The sequence below is a fragment of the Capra hircus genome, chromosome 7 (assembly GCF_001704415.2).
Source record: "Capra hircus breed San Clemente chromosome 7, ASM170441v1, whole genome shotgun sequence".
In the NCBI taxonomy this organism is placed as follows: domain Eukaryota; kingdom Metazoa; phylum Chordata; class Mammalia; order Artiodactyla; family Bovidae; genus Capra; species Capra hircus.
Genome location: NC_030814.1, coordinates 15,656,800 through 15,684,213, shown reverse-complemented (window position 1 = coordinate 15,684,213; position 27,414 = coordinate 15,656,800). Strand labels below are relative to the sequence as shown.

General features: G+C 39.2%; 1 protein-coding gene and 1 pseudogene across 2 annotated transcripts in view; one reads left to right on the top strand and one right to left on the bottom strand.

The window, feature by feature from the left end:
- The window catches only part of ARSK (arylsulfatase family member K), a 55,069-nt gene that overhangs the window by 10,424 nt on the left and 17,231 nt on the right, over positions 1–27,414 (top strand). For both annotated transcript variants that reach the window (XM_005683442.3, XM_005683441.3), the window contains exons 3-4: positions 1,162–1,321; positions 21,844–22,126. In XM_005683442.3, coding sequence (XP_005683499.2) covers positions 1,162–1,321; positions 21,844–22,126 — 443 coding nt within the window. The remainder of the gene's footprint in view (positions 1–1,161; positions 1,322–21,843; positions 22,127–27,414) is intronic.
- On the bottom strand, positions 25,254–27,406 carry LOC108636410 (annotated as a pseudogene).

Here is a 27,414-nt window from a genome sequence, read left to right as displayed (position 1 = left end):
AGTTCTTTTTCTTTTTAATAAAATGGACAAATCCTTAGCTGTACTTTCCAAAAAAAAAGAAAGGACTCAGAAATTAAAGAGGAGACATTACGACTGATACCACAGCAAGGTATTTATAGCTATGACCTTCCCCCTTAGAAATGCTTTTTGCTGCATGCCATTTGTGTTGCTATGCTGTTTTTCCATTTTCATTTGTCTTGAAATAGTTTTTTCTCTTTTCTTCTTTGGCCTATTGGTTGTTTAGGAGCATGTTGCTTAATCTCCACATATTTGTGAGTTTTCCAGTTTTCTTCTTGTAATTGATTCTAGTTTCATATCATTGTGGTCACAAAAGATGCTTGATTGATTTTTAAATTTCTTAAATTCTTGAGAATTTAAGTCTTGGTAAATTTAATTACTAAGTCTTGTTGTATGACCTAACATATGATATTCCTGGAGAATATTTCATTTGCACTTGAAAAGAATGTACTTTCTGTGTGTTTGGATGGAATGTTCTGAAAATGTTGAGTCCATCTGTTCTAACAGGTAGTCTAGTGTTTCCTTTTTGATTTTCTGTCTGAAAGATCTATTTGCTGTTGAAAGTGGGGTATTAAAGTCCCCTAGTATTTGTGTCTATTTCTCCCTTTACTCCTGTTAATATTTGGGAAAAGATTTATTGACTAAACAATCATAGCTGTAGAAAATAAGAGAGAAGACAACTAAAAATTACACTTAAAAAGTACACTTAACTTTTTTGTGGCAAGCCGGTAACGAGACAAGAAACAAGGAAAATCCTTGGGAATTTGGGGAAATGAGATCTGTACTTCATTTGACCAGCGTGGAAAGTTGACCAATACATACATAGTGATTATTTTTATGATTGAAAGAAACTCAAGTAAGATAGGCTTTATATTTAATTCCATCTATTTGCCTTAAACAACCTGACCTGTAAGCCTTAGAGATTCACCTGTAAAGTGGAAATAGGAACTCATTTCAGTTTTCCCCTTAATAAAACGAGGTAACAATCAAAAATGTTAGGTAAAACCCCTAATGCAGTTTTATCTTATTGCAGAGCCTGAGCTCTAAACTAATAATCTCTTTTCTCTCTTGGTATAATTGTCTCAGTCATTAAAATAAATTGTTAAGCCTTGTTTACACTGATCCCATTTTTTTTTCCACCAGCCATGTGGAGTGGGCTCTTCACTCACTTAACAGAATCTTGGAATAACTTTAAGGGCTTAGATCCAAATTACACGACATGGATGGATGTCATGGAGAAGCATGGCTACAGAACACAAAAATTTGGAAAACTGGACTACACTTCAGGACATCACTCCATCAGGTAAAAAATAAAATCAAAGTGATTCTCTGGTGGAGAACGAATATGTATGCATATGACTGATAGCCTTTACCGTCCACCTTAAACTATCTTTACATTGCTGATCAGCTATACGTCAATCTAAAATAAACCGTTTTTAAAAATGGTTTTCATAGACAGCCCACTACTGTAATACATACATGCAGTCCCTTTTTTACTTCTTTTATTTCTCCACAAAGCTGAAAGTAAATCTCTTAATCCCTGCTGCTGCTACTGCTGCTAAGTCGCTTCAGTCGTGTCCGACTCTGTGCGACCCCAGAGATGGCAGCCCACCAGGCTCCCCCATCCCTGGGATTCTCTTGTGTTAATTTGGCTAAACCTTTAGCTTTCTTTAACCTTCTTAAAATATTGAAATTACTTATATGCTAGTAATTTTGTTTTCCTTAAACATTAAAGGTCTCTAAAATTGTGTAGTCCATGAGTTATTTTGATTTATATATACAATGGCTGCTTTATTTACTTTAAAATTTGTTTCATAGACTATAATCTTCTTGCTACTTGCTTTTGTCGGTTCTCTCCAACTTTAGTTTTCCACTGTAATTTGTTTCTTTCATTTTACTCAGTCCTCAAAATTAGGCAACCAAGCATAGGGGTTAAGAGTAGAAATCTAGAATCAGATTGCCTACTTTTGAATCCTAGTTTCTTGGTTTACTACTAACCAGCAGTATAATCTTGGGGCTATTATTTAAGCTAACTTCTTTAAATTTAAGTAATTTTTAAAATAAAATTTAAATATTAAATAATGTTATTTAAATTTCTTTGTTGTAAATACTAAATGAAATCGTATGTGCTCATTTTGTGGAGTTTTACCAGTTTCTTTTTAAAATCCTTCTACTGTTTAGACAGTAAGGTTAATCCAAAGTCAGATACACCCATTCATATTATCCTATTTGAAATGGTTGTTTTGTTTTTCTTGTTTTCTTCAGTCAGTCCAATAATGAAAAAGAATCTAAGATTGAATGCCATGTACTCCGCATCACTATCGCTCTCTGTGTGAGATGGTTAAACTCTGATCTAAATGTTGTTCCTTAGTGGGATAATCATTCTTGGAGCACACAGACCCTGTTCCTCCTTGTACTGCTTTATTCCCACTGCCACCATAGTGCCTGTACATTGTAGGTACACAGTAAATGCTTTGGTTAATGAATAAGTGAATGGAATAAAAAGTTATAGCTTATTATTTGATAAACAATGATATTCTATTTCACCTAGGGTTAAAATCAATAAAAGGAAAAGAGCCACTTAAACATTGATATTTGGGAAATCAAAGATGGTTTTCAGTGTAATAATTGCTTATAGCATATTTTCATTTACTGATCCTCTCACCAGAGCTTCAGTTCAGTTCAGTTCAGTCTCTCAGTCATGTCCGACTCTTTGCGACCCCATGAATTGCAGCACACCAGGCCTCCCTGTCTATCACCAACTCCCAGAGTTCACTCAAACTCATGTCCATCAAGTCAGTGATGCCATCAGCCATCTCATCCTCTGTCGTCCCCTTCTCCTCCTGCCCCTAATCCCTCCCAGCATCAGAGTCTTTTCCAATGAGTCAACTCTTCGCATGAGGTGGCCAAAGTACTGGAGTTTCAGCTTTAGCATCATTGCTTCCAAAGAAATCCCAGGGCTGATCTCCTTCAGAATGGACTGGTTGGATCTCCTTGCAGTCCAAGGGACTCTCAAGAGTCTTCTGCAACACCACAGTTCAAAAGCATCAATTCTTCGGCGCTCAGCTTTCTTCACAGTCCAACTCTCACATCCATACATGACCATTGGAAAAACCATAGCCTTGACTAGACGGACCTTTGTTGGCAAAGTAATGTGTCTGCTTTTTAATATGCTATCTAGGTTCAGTTGAGTTCAATTCAGTTGCTCAGTCGTGTCCGACTCTGCGACCCTCAGGAAACTTAAATAAACTGTCAAAACTGTTTGCATTCCTGCTGTGTGTGCCCACATACGGCACTTGACTGGCACATAGGCCAAGGTTGCTGTGACTGGCACATAGGCCAAGGTTGCTGTGACTGGCATGTCTGCAGGAGATGCAGCACAGCATCTTTCAGATTTTTCTGTGCAAGTTTAAAGACGGATTTCAGGGAGGGAAAGGTCTCTTATGTTGATGTTTGGTAGAAAGCAACACAGTACTGTGAAGCAATTATGCTTCAGTTAAAAATAAATTTTAAAAAAAAAGGTCTTTCACTACTCAACATCATAAATAGGTGCATTCAGTGTTTTCTGATAGACTGACTCTCAAAACTAGTTTTTATAACATTGTGCTACCTTTACCACTAAGGGTTAAGATCCACTTAACAGTAGTATTTCAGTTTTTTTAGAGTCAACAAAATCAAAGAAAATATTAATTTGGAAGTGTATAGAATTAGAAGGTCTTGAGTAATTGATTTCTATAGATATTTTAAAAACTAGATTTCTAAGATCAGCACATTAAAGAAGGTAAACATTAAGTAACATTCCTTAAAATACTAAGGCTAAGATGATCCTTACTAAAGTTACAAGGTTAAAATCATGTATGGAACACCCATTCAGAAAATACCTATTAACCCACCTACAGAGTCCCAGATGCTATTTTTAAGTGATGGGAATACTGTAGCGATCAAAACAAAAATCTGTAGCCTCGTGGAACTTATATATACTCTAGTGGCAAATTTAAGCAAATCAGGAGCAAATATAAGCAAACTGCTGTCTTATCTCTCCTAGCTAAAAGTTTAAAACCTAAAATCAGATGCCCTGGCACTTCATCTTACTCCTCTTGTTCTCATCTCACTGTAAATGTTCTCAATTCATGTGTCTTAATGTGTTTCTGAAACCTGTCACAACAGGCCATACTTAATCCCATCAGACAAATGAAGAACTAGAAGCCTACTTCCCAAATGAGAGAATTGCTATGGCAAACTTTTTAGCTTGAGTTTCTTGACAAGCGGCAAAGGGCGGCAAACCATCGGCTGCTCTCGCATCTTCTTGTTCCCTTGGCCTCCAGACCAGAAGCACAGGGTTTCTAACTAGAACCTCCTAAGTAGCCAAGAGGCAAGCAGCAGAACTCAAACAGCAACCATAGGGTCCCTTTCAATTCTGCAGCCCAATGAATAAGTCTGCGTTTATCTCATCCTTTTCTACTTTTATTTTAACTGCATAATCTAAGATCCTACGTGGGGCTTCCCAGGTGGCTCAGTGGTAAAGAATCTGCCTGCCAATGTCGGAGACCTGGATTTGATCCCAGGTCAGGAAGATCTCCTGGAGAAGGAAATGGCAACCCACTCCCATATTCTTGCCTGAAAAATCCCATGGACAGAGGAGCCTGGTAGGCTACAGTCCATGGGGTCGCAGAGTAGGACACAACTTAGGAACTAAACAATAACAACAGGATCCTACATGCCTGAGATCAGATTTATCCATACTAAAGAGGAGTGTATTTTATTCTTTTCCTTATAATGGAAAAGATATCCATTCCTCTGGTCATTTTAGAAGATTTTTAGAACCCCACAGCTACATACCTTGTTGTTTTTAATGAAATTCAGTATCTAAAACAGCTTGCATTATTCTGAATACATTCCCAGGATGACTGCTGATAGTGAAAAAGCATAATAATGACTGCTATTATTTTGTTTTATTGCTCCAGAACCCTCGCTGCTGATAACTAGCAAATTCTGGGTGAAGCAGCTACTGGGGTTATCTTCAGAATGCTGTCTACCATAACTCCTATGTCAGTTTCTTGGAATACCAGTGATAGTTCTAAGTCTACAATTTCATTACGATTCTTGGATTTTTTCCCATTTATTACTCAAGTTTAAGGTACCTTGTGTAGCTGCCCTCAGTGAAGTGTATCTCCCCCTTTTGCCAGTGCTGACCATTCGTGGAATTTATTCCAATCTACTTTTCGAAGAACCTGAAGATATCTAATTAAGTGGAGATTTCACTTTTTAATTTAACATTAGCATTAGCCAGATATGACCTGGCTAAAGTGACTTATGGTTTAAAACATGAGATTTTTTTTTAAGTCTAAAAAAATTACAGTATAGGACAAAATATGGTGAGTTCTGTTTAAAGGAAGAAGCAAACACATCCAGATTTTTTTTCAAGGGATGGGAGAAAAAGCTGTAAAGTGCTACATTTTGTCTATTCTAAGGTGCACAATGTTTTTTTTCCCACAATTTAACATCTCTGAACTTGCAATTCATCTTACAACTGATGACTATACAATTCTGTTACAGTCTTCTTGGTAGTGTTTTCTCTTCATAGTATATATTTTTCAAAAGAGTACATTTCATATGAATAGCCTTTTAGATTTGATAAACTTGCAGAAGTAGAACATCAATAGGCTTAGGTGGAGGACAGGAAGAAGACTTCTGAACAAATGCAACCAAATAGGAAACTGAAAACCTTTTGGAAGACACTGGATAAACCCGAATTCCTGTTTATGGTTTCCTAAGGGAACCATGAAAGGTAAAACTTTAATATGTGAGAAGGACTTGAGCAACAAGCTGAGGCACTGGCAGAAAACAGCCTGCCTGTTTCATCAGAGAAGCTGAATATGAGAATCTCCAGAAGATTTTTGTTCTGTAAAAAAAATAATAATAACCTCGGAGTAGTTCTATTCTATTCTTTTCATCCTTGAACATATTTTCTGCCCTCTGATCAAGTCCCATGGTGATTTTAGATCAGTTTTTCGGAGTTCATGTAATTACTTGATTGATCCAGCTTGTCTCCTTTGACAGTTTCACTTGTTTTCTAAGTAGTCTTTCCATCCTGTCAGTTGGCTCTTTCACTGACTACATCCTATTGCAGTTAGCCATGAAGAATCTGGGTCTTTTTCTAGTATGATGCCAGAATGCAGAATTTCAAAAGTAAGGTATTAAAATAGAAAAAGCAAGATACTTACTCTCTAAGGAATAAATTAAAAATTTAACTCATCTTACAGTTTCTAAAGAAGAATATTAAAATGTCTGGAAGTATATAGGTAAATCTGCACTCTTAATATTAAAAATAAAGTAACAACGACCGTATCTACTGTATTCTTTTTACTCAAGCAAGACAAGAATGTGTTTTTAAAAAATTACTTGCAAAAATATTGCTCAAGCAGATGAGGAATTAAAAGTTGGTATCTGTCAACACAGGAAGAGCAAAACTCATTAATGGCAGACAAAAGAACTAAAAAAAAAAACCTGAGATCTAATTCAGTCTAAGGGCAAATATTATAAACCGGAATAATACCTTGTTTTCATCATGACAATCCTTAGTTATTAAGTAGTTAGAAAGCAAAACACATGCTAACCCAAATTATTAGCTGTATCAGGGAGTTTCTGTGTTTTTTAAAGAAGCTAAGCTGCAGGAAATCCAGCTTTCTAAAATGACTGGCCCCACATGACCCCCACAGAACTAATTTTATAATCAGTGGCAAAGGATATTTATTTATTTATGTCATATGCTTTTATAAAACATTTTGAAGAAATGTGTTTATTTTCAAATATTATTTATTATTTTCATTATTTCATTCAGTTCAGTTCAGTCGCTCAGCCATGTCCAACTCTTTTGAGACCCCATGAATCGCAGCACGCCAGGCCTCCCTGTCCATCACCAACTCCCAGAGTTCACTCAGACTCATATCCATCGACTCGGTGATGCCATCCAGCCATGTCATCCTCTGTCGTGCCCTTCTCCTCCTGCCCCCAATCCCTCCCTCAGGGTCTTTTCCAACGAGTCAACTCTTCTCATTAGGTGGTGAAAGTACTGGAGTTTCAGCTTCAGCATCATTCCCTCCAATGAAATTCCGGGGCTGATCTCCTTCAGAATGGACTGGTTGGATCTCCTTGCAGTCCAAGGGACTCTCAAGAGTCTTCTGCAACACCACAGTTCAAAAGCATCAATTCTTCGGCGCTCAGCTTTCTACAGAGTCCAACTCTCACATCCATACATGACCACTGGAAAAACCATAGCCTTGACTAAACAGGCCTTTGTTGGCAAAGTAATGTCTCTGCTTTTGAATATACTATCTAGGTTGGTCATAACTTTCCTTCCAAGGAGTAAGTGTCTTTTAATTTCATGGCTGCAATCACCATCTGCAGTGATTTTGGAGCCCAAAAAAATAAAATCTGACACTATGTCCACTGTTTCCCCCTCTATTTCCCATAAAGTGATGGGACCAGATGCCATGATCTTCGTTTTCTGAATGTTGAGTTTTAAGCCAACTTTTTCACTCTCCTCTTTCACTTTCATCAAGAGGCATTTTAGTTCCTCTTCACTTTCTGCCATAAGGGTGGTGTCATCTGCATATCTGAGGTTATTGATATTTCTCCCGGCAGTCTTGATTCCAGCTTGTGCTTCATCCAGCCCAGCATTTCTCATGATGTACTCTGCATATAAGTTAAATAAGCAGGGTGACAATGTACAGCCTTGACGTACTCCTTTTCCTATTTGGAACCAGTCTGTTGTTCCATGTCCAGTTCTAACTGTTGCTTCCTGACCTGCATAGAGGTGGTCTGGTATTCCCATCTCTTGTTTATTGTGATCCACACAGTCAAAGGCTTTGGTGTAGTCAATAAAGCAGAAATAGATGTTTTTCTGGAACTCTCTTTTTTGATGATCCAGAGTATGTTGGCAATTTGATCTCTGGTTCCTCTGCCTTTTCTAAAACCAGTTTGAACATCTGGAAGTTCATGGTTCACGTACTGCTGAAGCCTGGCTTGGAGAATTTTGAGCATTACTTTACTAGCGTGTGAGATGAGTGCAATTGTGCAGTAGTTTGAGCATTCTTTGGCATTGCCTTCCTTTGGGATTAGGATAAAAACTGACCTTTTCCAGTCCTGTGGCCACTGCTGAGTTTTCCAAATTTGCTGGCATATTGAGTGCAACACTTTCACAGCATCGTCTTTTAGGATTTGAAATAGCTCAGCTAGAATTCCATCACCTCCACTAGCTTTGTTCATAGTGATGCTTTCTAAGGCCCACTTGACTTCAGATTCCAGGATGTCTGGCTCTAGGTGAGTGATCACACCATCGTGATTATCTGGGTCGTGAAGCTCTTTTTTGTACAGTTCTTCTGTGTATTCTTGCCACCTCTTCTTAATATCTTCTGCTTCTGTTAGGTCCATACCATTTCTGTCCTTTATCGAGCCCATCTTTGCATGAAATGTTCCCTTGGTATCTCTAATTTTCTTGGAGAGATCTCTAGTCTTTCCCATTCTGCTGTTTTCCTCTATTTCTTTGCATTGATCGCTGAGGAACACTTTCCTATCTCCCCTTGATATTCTTTGGAACTCTGCATTCAGATGCTTATATCTTTCGTTTTCTCCTTTGCTTTTTCTCTTCTTTTCACAGCTATTTGTAAGGCCTCCCCAGACAGCCATTTTGCTTTTATGCATTTCTTTTCCATGTACTGATCCCTGTACCTTTTCAAGGTCTTGATCCCTGTCTCCTGTTCAATGCCACAAACTTCCATCCATAGTTCATCAGGCACTCTGTCCATCAGATCTAGTCCCTTAAATCTATTTCTCACTTCCACTGTTTAATCATAAGGGATTTGATTTAGGTCGTTCCTGAATGGTCTAATGGTTTTCCCCACTTTGTTCAATTTAAGTCTGAATTTGGCAATAAGGAGTTCATGATCTGAGCCACAGTCAGCTCCTGGTCTTGTTTTTGCTGACTGTATAGAGCTTATTTCATTAAAAGTACCCAAATCTTAAGTGTCAAATACTTAATAGGTGTTTTAAAAATTAATGAGTAGGGAATTCATTAAATAAACTGAGGTAGATATATACACAGTAAAACATTAGAAGCAATTAAAAACTGGTAGAGAATACCTAATGGCATTTGACACAAAAGTATTCCAAAAACATAAAATTTAATTAAAAAATTATGAAACAGTATGTTGCATGTCCTTTTTTGAAATATATATTGGACATACACACGCTAGATAAAACTGGGAAGGTACATGCCAAAATACTACAGTGGTTGTCCGTCTGTAGTAGAATTAGTGATTTTTATTTGCTTTTTGTTAATCAGTTTTTTTTTCTAAATTTCCTTATGAACTTTTAAAAAAAATTATTGCAGAAAGAGATCTGAGAGAAAGAAGATTATGGGAATTTAATAAATTCTCTCAAACCTGACTGAGAAATGTCCTACCATGACCTTATAGAGAGATCTGGCTTGAAAAGTTGGAAGAATTAGAGGATGCATTTAGACTTTTAAAACTGGCTTGAAAATAAACCAAAAAATTACTGTTTCAAGGACAATATTTTGTAATCAAAGCTTGGAGATATTTGAATTTTGAGAGAATCACAACAGATATTCTTTATCTTTGTAAAATTCACAAAGTAATAAAGAGTTGTGGTTAATAAAGGCCAAAGTGAGAAAGCTGAATATTGAGAAACTGAATATTTAGCATATGAAATACCCATGTTTGAATTACTAAAAATTAAAATTTCTTTATTTGCAAAAGAAACACAAAACCTTCAAGCGGCAATTCCCATGTGTTTCCGTCTGAGATCACTTGTAGCTTTCTTCTATAAGAATTCTCAGAATTCCCATTGTAATATGCAGTACTTTTTTTTTTTTGCATATAAAAGCTCCAATTAGAATCTAGTCTTTTCAAGCTCTGAAAGTATGCCTTTGAGAGGACAGTATGTCCAGTCCCTCCCCTGATATCTCTTATAGACTCTTAAAAGTACATTTTGCACTAGAGAAAATGTCAATCCTATTTTGTAATAGTTTTGTAAAGTTATTTATAGGTATCAAGCCTCATAAGAAGTGGAGGGTCACAACAGCAAAACTGTCTCAGAATATCTACACAAAGTTTAGTGCCTATTTCTATATTGAGCTTGACTGTTGTTTCTATAAATTGATTTTTTAAGCAGTTTTGGATATATAGGTAGATGCAAAGATAAAAATGCTGATCCACTTTGAAGTATAAAACTATGAACTTTTGAAACTTCCCTGGTGATCCTATGTCTTTGTCACTCTCTCAAGATTCAGAATCCCAGGGAGGACCTGAGTGTCAAATGGGCAACCTAAATCACTAGCCCACTCCCCAGGTGCCTGGGGTCATAGCCGGAGGGCTTATCACTCACACTCAGCTTCTGTAATGGACAATGGCATTTCTCCTTTCATTAGAACGCACATAATAGGAAATTCTGCCCCCACAAGGGCAGGTGGTTTGGAAAACACATCACAGCAACAACTTGACTGTCTTAGTATACCATATCCAGTAACTCACTGAGCTAATCTGCCAAGTTTTAGTTACCTAAGAGATTTTAAATAATTCCCACAGTGATGTCATTCATACCCCCATTACCATGAAAGTTACCCAGTTTAAATGAATTTCTTTGATCAGAGTGACCTAGAGAATAATGATAATGATGATTAAGCTCTTCCTAACTTCTAGGCACTGCATTAGGTTAAAGGTAAAATATTTCCAAAAAGTCACTGTGTATCTTCATAGGCTTGGTAAATCATATATTCAGAAACATAGATTGAAGATTTGCAAACAGATTAATTATGCAGTGAAAAGGAATTTGGGTTATCAGCCTAAGAACAGGACTGTAGTTACACTGATCTCAAGAGATGGAATGAATGAATGTGTTAGTCACTCAGTCATGTCTGACTCTGTGAACCTATGGACTATAGCCCACCAGAATTCTGTGGAATTCTCCAGGAAAGAATACTGAAGTGGGTTGCCATTTCCTTCTCCAGGGAATCTTCCTGACCCATGGATTGAACCCAGGCATTCTGCATTGCAGGCGGACTCTTAACTGTCTGAGCTACCAGGGAAGCTTCAAAAGATGGGACTGGGAATAATTCTGATTCTAATACAGCTTTAAGGACCTCAGTAAGCAGGAGTCAGGAGAACTTTATCCTGGTTCTCTGTCGTTAACTTGACTTGTTTGTCTCCTTAGCTCTGGGTCTTTTCTCAGCTACATCACTTCCAGCTAGAACTCTGACCTGCACGATGCTTTTTGACTCAAGCTCCATCTCCTTTTAGTGACTTTCTCAACCTCATAGCTGCATTCTAGAGAATCACCAGTTACCTGTTTTTCTTTCCAAATTCAAATTCTATAAATAAGGATGATGGGCTCAACACATGTTTCATCCCAGATTCCATCATAATCACTGACCAGGTTAAGGACCCAAGGGTCTGGTCCTCAGGTCAGGTGCCCACCCCTGGCCAGTCGACAAGATAGGAGAAACCTTAAATCCTATATAGCGCAGTCATCTGGGTCACCTCTTCAGCAAGGGTTGTGGACATGGTAACATGTTCAATGCAGAGACTACTTAGTTAATTATTAATGAAAGATTTACTGGGGGATAATCCACCTGCTTTATCTTTCATATATGATGACATTTATCCAGGTTGTATTTTCTGTATAATACTGAAAGGCAACGGGTTACAAAAAATTTTAAATGTTAGTCACTTAAGTTGAGATGTTAAATTACTCTAAAAGTGTAATCAAAATCTTCTCCTTATCTGATGTAAGTAGTCAATGTGATCTAAACCATTAGAGGTGTAATCAAAACCAAACTATTTTATCCCAGTTGCTTTTTCCACAAGGTAGCAAATCGTCTTTTAATTTTTTGAAGTATAATAGTAGAAGGAGTTTATCCTTGAGTAGATATGAGGTGGTAGTATTATTTTGATTGCTAAGGGAGTTACCTCAAGTTTCAGCCTAGCACAATGCCTTTCACATGGTAAACATTCAGTAACTATTTCTTGAATTAAATCAAAAAGCCTGCCTTTATTTAAAACCAAACTGCAGCAAATATTCTGTTAAGGGCTACAGTCACTGTCACCTAGGAATTCAAAGTTCTAAAAATTGATGCTTCCACAGTGATGAATTCACTGACAGACTAGAAAATGGTTACAAAGAAGTTCACAACCTCAAGCTCATGAAACCCCTGAGTACCCACCCCCACATCAAGAGAAACAAACCTTTTGTTTGAAATTTATTTACTATCATACAATTGTATAATAATGTATAATTGCATAAATGTATTTACAATAAATATATAACAAAATAACACAGAATTAACAACTATTATTATTCATTCAACTAAAACAGACTGTTTTGTGAGTGATCATGAATATATGCAAAGATAGATGACAGCCTTGTGAGTCCCTTTTAAAAAAAGTGGTGTGTTTCTCAACTTTGAGAGAAGAACAGTTAAAAGGAATGAATATGAATTCCATTTTCTCTCACTGAATTTATTAGGTTGATAGTGAAATTTGCAAGGACATGATTCAGAATTGTAATTTTTCCACACAAGAGACTTATTTGAGATACATTAGCTGTTAATGTCCTGTTAAGAACAATGATTCTTTCTTTATGTGAGAGAAAGCGATCCATTTCCATATAATTCTTAAAGTCTAAGACACTTTAATTATTTAGTAATCTTAGGAAGCTGAAGGTTTATGCCTAGGCTCCTAATTCATTTTGAAAGAAAACTGTTATGGTCTCATCAATTTTAATGTGTGATATTTTTTCAAAGGTTATTGTTGCTATGTAAATTCACCCAGTGCTACCTGTGGGCTGACTGTATCCAATACTGCAGTGGCAGAATTTGGCACATTGGCACAGAAAACCCACACAGCAATGGCATAGATACAGAGTTATGCAATAATTAATTGCTAATATGTTAGTTTTATTTTCCATCCATATTAGGAGATTTTGCTGTTAAAAAGAGTTAATAAAATTGCTGATCATTGGACAGTGCATTTAGCCATCACCTTGTTTTTTGGAATAGATCCAGTTCTTATTCATGGGCTACTATGGAAACTATTTTAATTATCTCATCTAAAAATTGAGGCTCTCAAGCATAAAAATTCTTACGCTGTTATGTGGAGCAGTGCATCTCAAAATGTGACATATGTGCAGATCCGCTGGGCATCTCATTAAATGCCCTTTCCAGTTCAGTGGGTCTGGGATGGGGCTCAAAATTCTGTTTATTTAACAAGGTGATGCTGATGCTGCTTGAAGTAGCAAAGATGTAAGGAACTGGACCTCAGAGGGAGGTAGACCAGGTATAATCAATTGTGAATGCCTTTATCAGAAACATGTGGTTACTTTTGTATCCCTTTGAGAAGCCTCACTTACATTTCCTCAAAGAGGTAAAATAAACTTCGGACCACTTAGGAGGGGTGCTTAGTACATGTGTGCAAAATGACGCATTGAAGCCTAAGTTTATAAAGAACGGTTTCCTTTGAGATAGGTGTACTCCACCTATCTCCCGCCTGAGGCTTCGTTAAAGTGGTCTCTACTACTGTACACCCAGGAGAATGAAAAACAGCAAAAAAAAAAAAGTCTTACTATCATTATGATAATAGTTTTGACCTCGTGGACCTCCTGAAAGCTCCTGGGGGACCTCCCAGAGATGGCTGGGCCACACTCTAAGAAATGCTGGCATGTAGGAAACTGTACATTGTATGTTTGTGCCTATTTTCAATTTCAGTTCAGTTCAGTCACTCAGTCGTGTCCGACTCTTTGAGACCCCATGAATCGCAGCATGCCAGGCCTCCCTGTCCATCACCAACTCCCAGAGTCCACCCAGACCCATGTCCATTGAGTCGGTGATGCCATCCAACCATCTCATCCTCTGTCGTCCCCTTCTCCTCCTGCCCTCAGTCCTTCCCAGCATCAGGGTCTTTTCAAATGAGTCAGCTCATCAGGTGGCCAAAGTAAGACTGTAAATTTATAATGAGAAGAGTCAGTGAATCAGTCTCTAAACCAGGGACCTCCAAGCTCCCCCAGTACCTCCTGTCAGATCAGCAGCAGCATGAGATTAGAAATGACATGCAAAATGTAATGTGCTTGAATCATGCTGAAACCATTCCCCTGCCTCCACCCCTGGTCTGTATAAAAACTGTCTTCTGTGAAATCAGTCCCTGGTGCCAAAAAAAGCTTAGGGACCACTGATCTAAACCACAGGTAGTTTTCATTCCTCACCATAAATACAAGCCTTATTATTATTATTATTATTATTGTCCTGATTGAAAACGCACTCTTAATATTCCAAATTATACAGAAATGGAACGAAAAGAAATTTGTCCCAAATACCCCCAGTGACCAACTAATTAGAAAGTTTTCTATTTTGAGGAGGTTATAGCAAGTCACGGAGAGTAGGAGGTCAGGGGAGGCAATGCTGAACAGTAAGACAAAGCAGGTCTAAGCACATGGTCAAAAGATACTGTTTCTTGGTACAATAGTTTGACCCAGTTAAAGAGGGATGAAAACATTGGTTGTTTATTAGAGAAAATTATACCTTTAAGAGTTATCTTTCTGTCACAATGAAAAAGTGAAAGTCGCGTCAACTCTATGCAACCCAATGGACTCTACAGTCCATGGAATTCTCCAGGCCAGAATACTAGAGTGGGTCGCCTTTCCCTTCTCCAGGGGATCTTCCCAACCCAGGGATTGAACCTAAGTCTCCTGCATTGCAGGTGGATTCTTCACCAGCTGAGCCACCAGGGAAGCCCAAGAATACTAGAATGGGTAGCCTATCCCTCCTCCAGTGGATCTTCCCGACCCAGGAATCAAACCGGGGTCTCCTGCATTGCAGGCAGAGTCTTTACCTACTGAGCTCTCAGGTACTGATGGCAATTCTGTCACAGTAATTGCCGTCAGTGATGTGGTTGTATATTCACATTGTCTTTCCCTATTTTCCTCATTAGTATTACTTGCCAAGGGAACTTTGGGCTAGGAAAAGGGACTCTAAACTGAGAAGTGCAGCTCCTGGAGCACCTACTGCTTATACTACATCCGAGTAACAAGGGCCCGGGCTGGCCCAGGGAGCAGTGAGAGCAGAACAGTGAATCAACACTGATTATCACTGTTAGCATGTACTGGGCTTCCCTGGTGGCTCAGCGGTGAAGAACCCACCTGCAGTGTAGGAGCTGCAGGAGGCAACGGGTTCGATCCCTGGGCCGAGAAGATTCCCCTGGAGAAGGAAATGGCAACCCACTCCAGTATTCTTGCCTGGGAAATCCCATGGACAGAGGAGACTGGTGGGCTACAGTTTATAGGGTCGCAAAGAGTTGGATGCAACTGCAGTGACTTAGCATGCACACATGCATTAATATGTATTGAATGTATAAAAAGTGCTAAATGTTTTCTAAGTTATAAAAAAAGTTGTTACTTTATACTTAGGCACAATGCTTGAACATGGGTCAACTAATCAATCAAAGTATTACCCTCTTGATCAGCTAGGTTACTCAGGAGTCTTGGGATAGCCAGAGAGAGGCAAAAGGGAAAATTGGGAGAGAGGAACCTTTACCTTCAGCCATAATCCTGTCTCTGCTGCCCTAGTAATGATGAAAGCGTTTGTTATACTCCACTTCCAGCAGTTACAGGAATCATGCCAAAAGCCCACACACTCAGAAACAGACAAAAGAAGATGCCACTAAGATAGGAGGGTAAATCACATGTTATTTAGAAAAAATGGCAAAAATGGAGCTAAGTTTGAAATTAGTTGTAATAGTAAGACTGGGCCAAAATTAAGTTGATATAAGCCTTTTTATCCTTAAGGGGACCAACTTGGGCCAAAAAGAACCTCAGAAACAAAGAACTATTAAAAGAAAAAAAAAAAGGAAAGGGGCATAACTTTGCCAGAAAGATTAAATGAAATCACACTTACTCATTGCTGCGGCAAAAGATGGTAATCTGAGTTCAATGTAGCCATCTTTCAATCACAGTCTTTCCTTGAGATGTTCTAGGCCCACTTATGACTGCATTGTAAGGTCGACTGAGGAGGCTGGTTAGCCCAACCAGAGCAACAGTCTATACCTGTGTCAATCCAGAGCCTACTAAAGGCTCTGATCACCATTCAGGGCTCTGCCCCCAACTCCAGAGTGGCCTAAAATGAAGCTCAATTCCGCAAGTTGCAGGCTCAGTATGCAAGACGGCCCCACTACCCCACTTCAGACGCAAATCACATGTCCAGGTTTGCCACCCATGCTTGTGACTTGACCAACTGTGAAATCAGAGGGTCCCATGACCTCTCCCTTGCGTTAATGTGCTACAGTGGCTCACAGAACTCAGAGAAACATTTTACTTACCAGATTACCAGTTTATTATGAACCAGTGAAGTTGTTCAGTCATGTCCAACTCTGCAGTTTCATGGACCATAGCCTACCAGCCTCCTCCATCCATGGAATTTTCCAGGCAGGAGTACTGGAGTGGGTTGCCATTTCATTCTCCAGGGGATCTTTCCAACCCAGGGATTGAACGCAGGTCTCCCACGTTGCAGGCAGATGCTTTACCGTCTGAGCCACCAGGGAAGCCCAGTTTATTATAAAAGGATATAATTCAGAAACAGCCAAATGTAAAAGATGCCTGGGGAAAGGACACGATGCTTTCATGCCTTCTTCTAAGCCCACCCCTCCCTCAACCCTCTCATTTTTTGGATTTTATAGGGAGGTGTGTGTGTGTGCTAAGTCACTTCGGTCATGTCCAACTCTTTGCGATGCTATGGACTGTGGCCTGCCAGGCTCCTCTGTCCATGGGATTCTCTAACCAAAATGGGGGTTGCCATACCCTCCTCCAGGGGATCTTCCTAGCCCAGGGACTAAACCGGTGTCTCTTACATCTCCTGCATTGACAAGCAGGTTCTTTACCCCAGTGCCGCCTGGGAAGCCCTTATAGGGAGACATAGATTAGATCACTGACCACTGGTGATTGAAAGCAATTGCGATTCCCTCTCCAATCTCCTCCCTCCTTGGAGGTCAGAGGCAGGCAATAGGACTAAAAATGTCAACCCTCTAATCTCTTTGTTGTTTAGGGCATCCAGGCCACAACCCAGGTGAGGTGCAAAAGTAACCCATTAACATAACAGAAGACACTTTGGTTGCTTTCATCTCTTAGAAAATCCTGAGGATTTTAGGAAATTGTATCAGAATCCATGATGGAAATCAAATATATACTTTTCATTATAAATCACAATATCACACTGGACAACTAATTAGGTTGCATTAGAAGGTTTCCTGTAATTTCCTTGTTCCCTGTAATCATTTCTCAGCCATTTGTTCCCATATAATACCCCTTGGTTGAAAAGAAAGCACTTTGGTTCCTAAACATCTTGTATGAATCTCAGTGAGCTATTTCTGCTTACCACAAAATCGTAGAGCTCTACCACAAATATTGCTGGTGTGATAAACCCCTAGCATCCCACTCTTCTGCAATAATAATGATCACACAGGGTTTTCTCATTCAGCAATGATATAAACGAAAGATTGAGAAACTGTTACATTGTTTGTTAGTGTGATAACTTTTACCATACTTACTTACTGTTTTAGGGATTTCCATTTGCTATATAGAATTAACTAAAATCTCTTAGGTGTAATTCTGCTGAGATTCTGGTTTTCATTACTTTTATCAAACTATATTGAATATCTGCTTCCCTGTTGGCTCAGTAATAAAGAATCCACCTGCCTGGGCAGGAGACATGAGTTCAGTCCCTGGGTAGGGAAGATCCCCTGGAGAAGAAAATGGCAATCCTCTAGCATGGAGAATTTCATAGACTGAGGAGCCTGGCGGGTTACAGTCCATGGGGTCACAAAGAGTTGGACATGGCTGAGTGACTAAGCATGATACTGAGTATCTACTGTGAAAAATTATGTTTTTATTATGGTTGCTTAAACTTTTTTATCTATCTTCAAGAGGCAGATAAAAGTTCTATTTAGCTCACCTATAAACCATTAGCTACTTTGTGTGATGTGAAATTTCCATTATGTGGAGTATTATGTTTTAATATTAAATGTCTTTATTTCTATGTTGGTGTTTGAATTGTTTAAGCTCTTTTCTTAATTGATAAGGTATTTCAGAGGTGTTTGCCTTAACAAAAACTTATAAAAAACAGGCTTCTTAGAAATTGCTTCCTGAACAGTTATGCCATTCAGTATCACAGTAATCCAGGTCTATGCCCAAACAACTAACACTGAAGACGCTGAAGTTGAACGGTTCTATGATGACCTATAAGACCTTCTAGAAATAACACCCAAATAAGATGTCCTTTTCATCATAGGGGACTGGAATGCAAAAGTAGGAAGTCAAGAGATACTTGGAGTAACAGGCAAATCTGACCTTGGAGAACAGAATGAAGCAGGGCAAAGGCCAAAAGAATTTTGCCAAGAGAACAACTGGTCATAGCAAACACCCTCTTCCAACAACATAAGAAAAGACTCTACACATGGACATCCCCAGATAATCAATACTAAAATCAGACTGATTATATTTTTTGCAGCCAAAGATGGAGACTCTCTATACAATCAGCAAAAACAAGACCGGGAGCTGACTGTGGCTTAGATCATGAACTCCTTATTGCCAAATTCATACTTAAATTGAAGAAAGTAGGGAAAACCATTAGACTCTTCAGGAATGACCTAAATCAAATCCCTTATGATTATACAATGGAAGTGAGAAATAGATTCAAGGGATTAGATCTGATAGACAGAGTGCCTGAAGAACTATGGATGGAGGTTCGTGACGTTGTATAGGAGGCAGTGATTAAGACCATCCCCAAGAAAAAGAAATGCAAAAAAGCAGAATGGTAGTCTGAGGAGGCCTTACAAATAGCTGAGGAAAGAAGAGAAGCTAAAGGCAAAGGAGAAAAGGAAAGATATAAGCATCTGAATGCAGAGTTCCAAAGAATATCAAGGAGAGATATGAAAGTCTTCCCAGTGATCAGTGCAAAGAAATAGAGGAAAACAATAGAATGGGAAAGACTGTCTCCAGAGTCAGTCTCTCTTCAAGAAAATCAGAGATACCAAGGGAACATTTCATGCAAAGATGAGCTCGATAAAGGACAGAAATGGTATGGACCTAACAGAAGCAGAAGAGGTGGCAAGAATACACAGAAGAACTATACAAAAAAGATCTTACCAGATAACCACGATGGTGTGATCACTCACCTAGAGCCAGACATCCTGGAATGTGAAGTCAGGTGGGCCTTAGGAAGGATCGCTACGAACAAAGCTAGTGGAGGTGATGGAATTCCAGTTGAGCTATTTCAAATCCTAAACGATGATGCTGTGAAAAGCTGCACTCAATATGCCAGCAAATTTGGAAAACTCAGCAGTGGCCACAGGACTGGAAAAGGTCAGTTTTCATTCCAATCCCAAAGAAAGGCAATGCCAAAGAATGCTCAAACTACCGCACAATTGCACTCATCTCACACGCTAGTAAAGTAATGCTCAAAATTCTCCAAGCCAGGCTTCAGCAGTATGTGAACCGCAAACATACAGATATTCAAGCTGGTTTTAGAAAAGGCAGAGGAACCAGAGATTAAATTGCCTATATCTGCTGGATCATCAAACAGCAAGAGAATTCCAGAGAAATATCTACATCTGCTTTATTGACTACACCAAAGCCTTTGTGTGGATCACAATAAACTGGAAAATTCTGAAAGAGATGGGAATACCAGACCACCCGACCTGCCTCCTGAGAAATCTGTATGCAGGTCAAGAAGCAACAGTTAGAACTGGACGTGGAACAACAGACTGGTTCCAAATTGGGAAAGGAGTACGTCAAGGCTGTACATTGTCACCCTGCTTATTTAACTTATATGCAGTGTATATCATGAGAAATGCTGGGCTGGATGAAGCACAAGCTGGAATCAAGATTGCCGGGAGAAATATCAATAACCTCAGATATGCAGATGACACCACCTTTATGGCAGAAAGTGAAGAAGAACTAAAGAGCCTCTTGATGAAAGTGAAAGAGGGGAGTGAAAAACTTGACTTAAAACTCAACATTCAAAAAACTAAGATCATGGCAGCCGGTCCCATCACTTCATGGCAAATTGATGGGAAAACAAACAATGGAAACAGTGAGAGACTTTATTTTTCTGGGCTCCAAAATCACTGCAGATGGTGACAGCAGCCATGAAATGAAAAGACACTTGCTCCTTGGAAGGAAAGCTTTGAAAAAGCAGAGACATTACTTTACCAACAAAGGTCCATCTAGTCAAAGCTATAGTTTTTCCAGTAGTCATGTAAGGATGTGAGAGTTGGACCATAAGGAAAGCTGAGCACCGAAGAATTGATGCTTTCGAACTGTGGTGTTGGAGAAGACTCTTGAGAATCCCTTGGACTGTAAGGAGACCCAACCAGTCCATCCTGAAGGAGATCAGTCCTGAGTGTTCACTGGAATGATTGATGTTGAAGCTGAAACTCCAGTACTTTGGCCACCTGATGTGAAGAACCTACTCATTGGAAAAGACCCTGATGCTGGGAAAGATTGAAAGCAGGAGGAGAAGAGGATGACAAAGGATGAGATGATTGGATGGTATCACCGACTCGATGGACATGAGTTTGAGGAAACTCCAGGAGTTGGTGATGGACAGGGAAGCCTGGCGTGCTGCAGTCCGTGGGGTCCCAAAGAGTCAGACACGACTGAGTGACTGAACTGAACTGAAACAGTTATGCCAACTAACAGTATATATTGATTGAGAAAAAGTAGTAGTACTACTACTTACTTATGAAGTGATATGATAAAATATTTGAAGAAATTTAATTGATCGTAACATTTAGCTTTTAAATTACCAGCTAAAGAACGCATGTCTAGTTTATCATGGACAAGGAATCTGCATGACATTTTAGCTTAGTTAGCTTTGTTGTTGTTTAGTTGCTAAATCATGTCAGACACTTTGCGACCCCATGGACTGTAGCCCCCCAGCTCCTCTGTCCACGGGATTCTCCAGGCAAGAATACTGGAGTGGGCTGCCATTTCCTTATCCATAGTTAGCTTTAGTCATATTCAAAACTGTTCTCTTAATAAGAAAAGGTAGGGCTGGAAACAATGTAGAACCTGAGAGTTGAGAAACACTTAAGGTACCCGTGGGAGGGAAGAATTTTTTAAATATAAGGATTTGGTGATAGGAGGAAATTATAGCAGCTTTGGTTAGAAATACTACCTCTCTTATTCTAACAAGAAAAAAATGTTAAAATTCAGAAGCAATACTAGGAGTTTGAAGTATTTTGTTATTTTACTAAATATTATGTTTGGAGAAAAAGTAACCTTCATAAATAATCTGTCTTAGTTTTGAAGAACATATAAGGTAATATTTGATTCTTGTTATTTTTTTCTTGGTTTTTGAATTTGCAGTACTCAGCATCTTTCTTAATGAGACCTCATACAATCAGTCCGAACATTTACATGACCAAGTCTAAAAATTCTTTTCCGTATTGCTCTCTTATATTTGTGCTTGCTGCTGCTGCTGCTGCTAAGTCACTTCAGTCATGTCCAACTCTGTGTGACCCCATAGACGGCAGCCTACCAGGCTCCCCCATCCCTGGGATTCTTCAGGCAAGAACACTGGAGTGGGTTGCCATTTCCTTCTCCAGTGCATGAAAGTGAAAAGTGAAAGGGAAGTTGCTCAGTCATGTCCGACTCTTCGCGACCCCATGGACTGCAGCCCACCAGGCTCCTCCTTCCATGGGATTTTCCAGGCAACAGTACTTAGTTTCCAGAACTTTTTAAACTTGTCCTCTTTTGCCCCCTCAGCAATCGTGTGGAAGCCTGGACAAGAGATGTTGCTTTCTTACTCAGACAGGAAGGCAGGCCTATGGTTAACCTTGCCCCTAAAAAGACTAAAGTAAGAGTGATGGAAGCGGACTGGAAGAATACAGGCAGAGCAGTCAACTGGTTAAGAAAGGAGGCAAGTAATTCCACTCAACCATTTGTTCTGTACTTGGGATTAAATTTACCGCACCCGTATCCTTCACCATCTTCAGGAGAAAATTTTGGATCTTCAACTTTTCACACATCTCTTTATTGGCTTAAAAAGGTAGGTATATACTGTGTGTCCTCACAAGCATAAGCTAACATTTTATCTATATGTTATTGTTACTTGCCCACTTTTCTTTTATTATCATTTTAAAGAAAATTTTGAAAATTGTATAATCACCTTGAATCTAACTTGACAAAAACTAAAGGGACCATTTTACAAAAATGGCATGTGTTAAAACTCAGAAACTGCTTCTAAGTTGAATACATTGAGTATAATATGTCTGTTATATGCATTGCATATATATGTTTAAAAGACATTCTCTAAGAAGTCCAGGCAGTCTTCACTTTGCACAGCTAAGGAGCGTAATAATGACTGTGCAAGCTGAAATTGTACAAAGAGATCTTAATAGTCAATTGGGGAAATGACCATTTTTCTAGGACACTAAAAAACATTTGTCAAAACATTTAAAACTCTTCTTTTGGATTATAAATGTATAGGGAAATGACAAAATAGTAAAATTGATGTTTTTAATGCACTGCAATTGAAAACACTGGAAACATTAAGAATTAAAATGTTTTTGTTTTTGTAAAAAATCCAGATCAAGAGTAGTTTGAACAGTGCTTGCCTTCCCATCGTGTAACCTGAGATACAGAGCAAGCATCTTCTCTGTTTCTCAGGAATTATGTCATATTTCTTTCTAAATCTGGGTCACCCTCCACATTTGCACTTTCATATTTTGGAGAGTTCCTTTAATGTGCAGATTTCTGCTAGTGTCACTTCCTCAAGGTCATGTTCATCCTTTTCTCCATAGACACCTTCCTCATTGATGTCAATTTTCACTGAATTCCTCTGGCTGTGTATCTTGCGTGCACTGAACGGTGGCAGAACCAGCATTTCCAGCTATTTTGTCTATAACTCCAGTTAATGTCTGATTAGAATTTCACTTCCAGGGTTATTGCTTATCTCTTTACTATATATTCATCTTTATTGACCAATTTCCTCTTTTGATTATCCATTTTAATGTCACATGGATGTATCAGTGGGAGACAAGGAAGCAGGCCACCTACATACTTTGCAGTCTGTTTATGTACGGAATAAAAGATGTGCAGTAACCAATCATTGATAAATGTAGAAAGAAATGACATGATTAATCACTGATACACAGATGGAATCTACATCGTGACTTGTAGACTAAAGAACGAGCAGCATATGAATGTGAAAGTTTCTTCTTTATGAGGCAACTCACAGTTAATACACCTTTGGTAATGATGCTGCTGCTGCTGCTGCTAAGTCGCTTCAGTCGTGTCCGACTCTTAGCGACCCCATGGACGGCAGCCTACCAGGCTCCTCCGTCCATGGGATTTGCCAGGCAAGAGCACTGGAGTGGGGTGCCATTGCCTTCTCTGCGGTAATAATGACAAATTGATATTATAATAGAGTAGTCAAATCGGAGTCAGGCATACAAACTGGAGTCAAGCAGCCATTGATCTGGTCTCAGACATGTCTGCACCACTGAAAACTTGAACCGTCTTTGAACTGTACTAGGTCTAAGACACTACCAGCCATAATCAGAACAACACGGGCCAGCTGCAGCCTTCTGCTCCCAAGGTCTCCCCTTGTAACTATGCAATCATTTCAAACCCCAAACAACCTAAGCATCCTTACTGCTCACCAAATCCAATTACAATTCTTGATAAACAACTCATGTAACTGACCGTGGCCTTGCAGCTTTTTGCCTTTATATGCCTCTCCGATTTTGTAATCCTGTGAAACTCTGGAAAGTGCAAACCCCAAATAAACACATTTTTATTTCAATCAGGTCTCCATTTCTGAAATTTTGGTTCACAGTAGCTGAAATTTGAACCCTGCTATAGGGGAACTGATATTATTAATATTTAAACTGTGGTAGCTAATATATGTGCATACCTGAGTTATGCAAAGTAAGGACTGCCTGCCTTTTGAAATGTGTCACGTTAAATCAAATTTAAGTTACTTTAAAACCTCTATCCAGAAACTATGTAGTGCATCCTATTTTAAAGGAAATAATGTCTAAGTTTGTGTCTTCTTAAAAAGTTCCATCTGGCTCTATGTTGAAAAACTTGTCAGGAGTCAGTACTAGCCTAATGAAATGAGTCAAATAGTTTTTAAGTAAACAGTTAAGTATATATTTTAATTTTTTAAAGCTGTCTGACTAGAAGATATATATGACTTAAGTCTAGTCTAGTGATTTTTCACCCAAACTGTAAGCATTTACATATATTAAAAAGTTGTATTTGTTCTTAACAAATATTTGGCTATCTCACTAGATACTGGCATTTTTACTAGTGAACTACTGGAAAAAAGAGCTTCGATTCTTAGGTTATTGATTCTGAAGTTTTGAATTGATCACACAACTATAGTAAAGTGATTGACGCATTATGGATTAGAATACTGTCTAATAAAGCTCATGTTTTTCACTGATACATATAATTTTTTTTAACTGCTACAAAATTACTTTAAACAGGTTGGAGGTAGGGATATGGCTTCATTCTGCTGTATCTCAATCACACCTGGCAGTTTTGCTTACCTAATTCTGTTTCTGAAATAAGCAACGTCAAAACAGACAAGAGTCAGGAATGTGCCGATGTCTCCAACGTTTCCAGGCGCTCCCTGATATCAGCCCTTCTTCCTTCTTCATCACTGAGCTTTCTCTCCCTGATTTTCCCACCATTAGGTGGTCCAGTTCCTTTCTCTGAACTGACACAGGGGTCATCAATCATATGTACCCAAAGTCTTCAGTCTTGAGACTGATTTTAGAAGAGGGTACAGGGCTGTTCACCCTGACACCACCTCCTTGGGGGGCAGGAGAAAGTCACCCCTCCTCAGGAAGCAAGCCAAGGCTAACCTAGAGAGCATGATGCTCTGTAAGTTCTGATCAGAATCAAACTACAAAAATTATCCTTCTAGTCTCAGAAAACCAGTCTGAAGTCAAGGTGATCAGCTTAAGTCAGGTTTAAACCCCTTATGAGTTTACCAGTGGCTTTTTGTTGATGCTGATAACCACGATTCTTCCACTGAACTATCATACTACAATGACCTGTAACTTAAAAAATAGGAGAGGGATATTTAAAAATGGACTAATTTGTTTTTTAATGATAATTCCACATAATGCTATCAGTGAGCTAATGATGGAATTCAGCTTGCCACCCCACAGGCCACACTCCAAAGCAAGCTGCCTTATAGAACTTTCCAACTGTGCAAGAATTTTGGAGTTAACTAGCAACAAGCCTGAAAACTTGGTTATGTATATAAGTACAAAGCTGGTTCATCAAATCCCTGTTCTGGCCCTGAACCAAATACATTTCAACTAAGCCATCATCTACCTCCTTCTTAACGTTTGTCAGACACTTGAATAGTTAATGTCCAGCCATTCCTTGGAGATGGTTCCCCTTTTCAGACCCTGGGTTGCTGAACTGCTCAGAAGCCTTGTGATTCTGGGCTCCATTGCTAGAGCCTCTACAACTTTCCAGAACCTCGATCTCTCCCTTTTCCTCACTCCTTTCACCCTCCATGGGTTCTGGGTTTTCCTCCAGGGAGTCTGCCATGGCCCTCCACAGTGGTAGTCTGGCCTCCCGGTGGAACAAGCTCTCCCAGGGTACTCTCCTGGGGGCCCCAAGTCACATCTTGGCTACTGCTGGACTTTTTGAAGGGGGACTTTTTCTCTTCCAAGGCTTCCGTGATGTTCTTGGGAGCTAGGGGAACCTCTCAGTTGTCTTACTGTCTCTTTTCTTCCTCCTTAAGTGAATCCAGGAGTTATCTCTATGGCTGTTAGAAGAAAAGGGCTAATTTCCTCCTTTTCATAGGGAACTCATTTATTCTGGACCTTCAGGTCGGTGAGAAGTTTTTTCAATCCTTGTCATCACACCACTATGCCTTTTGCTGTCTCAGAGCCCAGCGATGATGCTTGAGAGCTAGTTCTTTCATCACAGACTCCAGTACAACGAACTAATGGGCTTCCTTGGATTCTCTTATGTTCTTTGCTTAATTGGTGGTAATGGTACTGTTACATCATCATAAAAACTCCATGCCAAAGCCCATCTCATTGTGTGACCTTGGCAGAATTCAGTGTAAGTGACTTTAGGAACCCCTTATATGCAAAATTCTTCCTTCAGAGGAGCCAGGCCGCATTTCTTTCTCAGCATACAGTTATACCACCTTAATCTCTTTTAAAGTTGTAAACTGTCATGGATGATCCTTCTAACAAACTCTAATTCACCTCCTTCTGCTACGATCTCTGTGATACCTCCTGTATTTACAGAACTTCGTGGGGGTCTTCAAAGATTCCAGGCATTTACTCCCTGAGAATAGATACAACTGAGGGCCAGGTCAGAGCCAAGGGGAACCTGGAAAAAACAGTCTCAGCCTTGATATTATGATGAACTCCTTGATCAAGCTGTTCCTGAAGTCCATGCTATTGCTGGATTTCTCAAATACATAAACCAGTAAACTTTCTTGTAAAGTCAATCTGGAATTGGATTTTCAGGTGCTTAATACCAGAAGCACACAAATTGATACAACTTCCAAAATAAAAGCTGCTCTTATTTTTGCAAACAAGGAAAACTTAATTATTCAACTACTTTAAAGGAGAAGATATTTTACCTTGGCTTCCAACTGACTGGCAAAAAAGAGAGGGTTGCACATGCAAAAGTCACAGATTATCTCAGAGTCTTCCTTAAGAGCATCCATCAGGAGTGTCTTCTGTAGTGCTTTTACCACCTTTATAAAAGAAGATAAGTTATTCTGTTCCACATTCTTCTTTGCATATTGAAGCACATATCATCTACTTCTGTTGCATGAAATACCAGCCATTTAAAGTTGTTCCAAGTAAAGGATAGATGCAGGATGCCCCATTACAGATGTCAGTTCGTCTTCAAGAGAGTACTTTTGTAGAGTCCTGATGACCGACCAGATCCTCTACCCAATGAATATAGTTGAGTCGCAAGGAAACTGAAGGAATTATTCTCTCCAGCAGAATATCAATAGAAAGTCCAAAATCTTCCCTTAGGAGAGTACAAGTCAGAGCTCTCACTGTTTTAGGGTCTTTAAGACTCACTTTTCCATAAAGATTTGTCTGAACGTACTGCTTAAAATCTGGATATTTGGTTGCCCGATATGCAAAGTCAGGAAGTTTGTCTTTGTATCTATTTCTTGCATACATTGATTTACTCAGAGCCACCTCTGAGGTCAAAGTTCCTGCCAGACAACTAGTCTATGGGGTTCTATAACTGCAGGGTCTTAAGCCACCTGCAGTGGGAAGACTCTAGAAGCGCAGATGTTACACTCCCGGTGTGCCGCCATCTTGGGCC